Below are 2,178 nucleotides of genomic sequence, written 5' to 3'. Positions count from 1 at the left end.
TTTTTTCTAATCATTTCGAATTCCATCATTTTTGTGTTTTGCCCATTCGTACACGTATAATTAATTCCATTTGCGCGATCATGCTGTTATGTAGTTACCCAGTTACGTAGTTGCGCAATTACGCAGTTACGCTGTTACGCTGTTACGCTGTTACGCAGTTGCACTGTTACGCTGTTACGCTGTGATGCATTTGTGCAATGCTACAGCTGTGTTCTCCTTTTAGGCCTATGTTCGTTCATCATACCTTCGTGGGGCCATTTGTACGGTTTGATTTTTGCCACCAGCATGTTCTAGGCTTTATCGTTATGCCGTACTAGGGGTTCGTTTTTTTTTTTTTTTTTTTGCGTTTGTGGTTTTGCGCGTCCCTTCGCCTTCGTGCCAGTTCGTCCATTTTGTGTGACCCAACACATGCTGCCTCTGCGCTGTTGAGAGTGCCACGTGGAGTGCCATTCTACAGCGCCTCTCTGTAGCCCCATTTGTAGCCCCATTTGTAGCCCTATTTGTAGTCCCATTTGTAGCCTCCTCTCTTGTAGCCCCTTTGCTGCCCCTTTGAAGTCCTACTGATTCGCCAACTATGTCACAGGCAAAACAAGAAACGAATTTGTTCTGATTTGCATGCACACAAAAAAACAAGTCCCTCTTTTTTTTTTTTACGATCTCCCAAGTAAAAAAAATGATATTCTTATATCTCATTTTTGTTGTAATTCCATTCATCGCATTTTCTTGTTTTATATATAAAAGCGTATGTACCTTTATTCACAAAAAACAAAAGAAATGAATTTTTTAACTGTTTAAGATATGAAAATAAACAATTTCAAGCATATGAAAATTTCTCCAAGAAATATGAAATCGAAAAATACAAATACTACCTCAAAGTTGAGAGGAAGATTGAGGTCAATTACAACACGGATATTTTGGAAGAGCTGAATTCGGACTCACATGAGTTGGACAGAAAAAACGAGCAATACTTTGAGAGCCTGCTGGATGATATTTACAATGATCAGAAGTATGCCAAGGACAGCGAGCTCTGTGACCCTCGCTTCAACTGGATGAGGTACGTTCGTGCCTGGCTACCGCCAACAGCGGGTGTGACTCGCAGTTCGAGTGTCTTATTACACGCCCCGAGTGTAATGTGTTCACGTCTAACGTGTTCACGTCTAACGCGTTTACGTCTAACACCTTCACTCCTAACACCTTCACTCCTGACACCTTCACTCCTAACGAGCAGAAAACTACCCAATGAAGACATCGTGAAGCTTAAGGTGCTGCTGCTTAAGAAGGCCATCTACTTCCTCCCCATATGCAACAAAATATTTCAAGACAAAAATAAAAAGCACCGCTTGTACAACAACTACTACATTGATGATAACATGTCCAAGGAGCTGGACGGGGTAAGAGCAACGACCGGAATTTCGGCCCGGGCTCCTGCCGGGACTCTCCCCTCCTGCGCCGCGGGGGCCTACCCCATTTGGTTTTATACGCACATGTGTATATGCTACACTTATGTTATACGTATGCCACACCTATGCCGAACCTATGCTACTCTCATGCTACTCTCATGTCACACTTATGTGATTTTTTTTTTTGGCACCCCCCCGCCCTGCAGCAATGTGAAGAGTTTTTAGAAGAATTCAATATGATCATTTATGAGGCCAACTGCTTATCTCCAAGATGGGGTAATCCAAAAGAAAGCAAAACAAAAAGAGAGACCCTTCCCCTTACGGTGACTTGCAGGAGGGGTGTCACCCTCCCTCCGCTTTGTTTTTACCTGCTGGAAATGTCTAGGGAAATCACCGCCCCATACATACACACATACATACATGCATATATACATACATGCATATATGCATACACACACGCACATACACACACACAGGGTGTGCCCAGTCCGTGCCGCCTCGTTTGCTAACCCCGTAACCGCTCCCCCCCCCACAGGCGAAACCATCATCTCGGACGCCTACCGAATCTTCCACCACAACAAAATCAAGGCGGATGAAGAAAAGAAGAAGAAGGAAGAACTGAAGAACCAGGCGAAGAAGCAAAAGCAGAAGGAAACAAAATTGAAGGAAACAACGGAAAAGGCTAATTTGTTAGCTAAAGAGATCATCGAGGTAGGTCCCACGTCTTCCGAGCCAACGCAAAACGAGTAGAGGCAAAAAAAAAAGCAGCCAACCAACC

The 2,178-nt window shown here is 43.9% G+C and overlaps 1 protein-coding gene across 1 annotated transcript; it reads left to right on the top strand.

The window, feature by feature from the left end:
* Positions 1–741: 741 nt before the first annotated feature.
* PCYB_042600 (hypothetical protein) lies at positions 742–2,150 on the top strand (the record flags this gene model as incomplete). The annotated part of the gene is made up of 4 exons (XM_004225409.1): positions 742–1,054; positions 1,229–1,391; positions 1,607–1,676; positions 1,936–2,150. Coding segments are annotated over 4 exons (759 nt in total), but the record flags the coding sequence as incomplete, so codon positions are not given.
* Positions 2,151–2,178: the final 28 nt, after the last annotated feature.

The sequence above is a fragment of the Plasmodium cynomolgi genome, chromosome 4 (assembly GCF_000321355.1).
Source record: "Plasmodium cynomolgi strain B DNA, chromosome 4, whole genome shotgun sequence".
Classification (NCBI taxonomy): Eukaryota; Apicomplexa; class Aconoidasida; order Haemosporida; family Plasmodiidae; genus Plasmodium; species Plasmodium cynomolgi.
The sequence above is the reverse complement of the archived record's forward strand: the minus strand, read 5'-3'. Positions and strand labels throughout refer to the sequence as shown.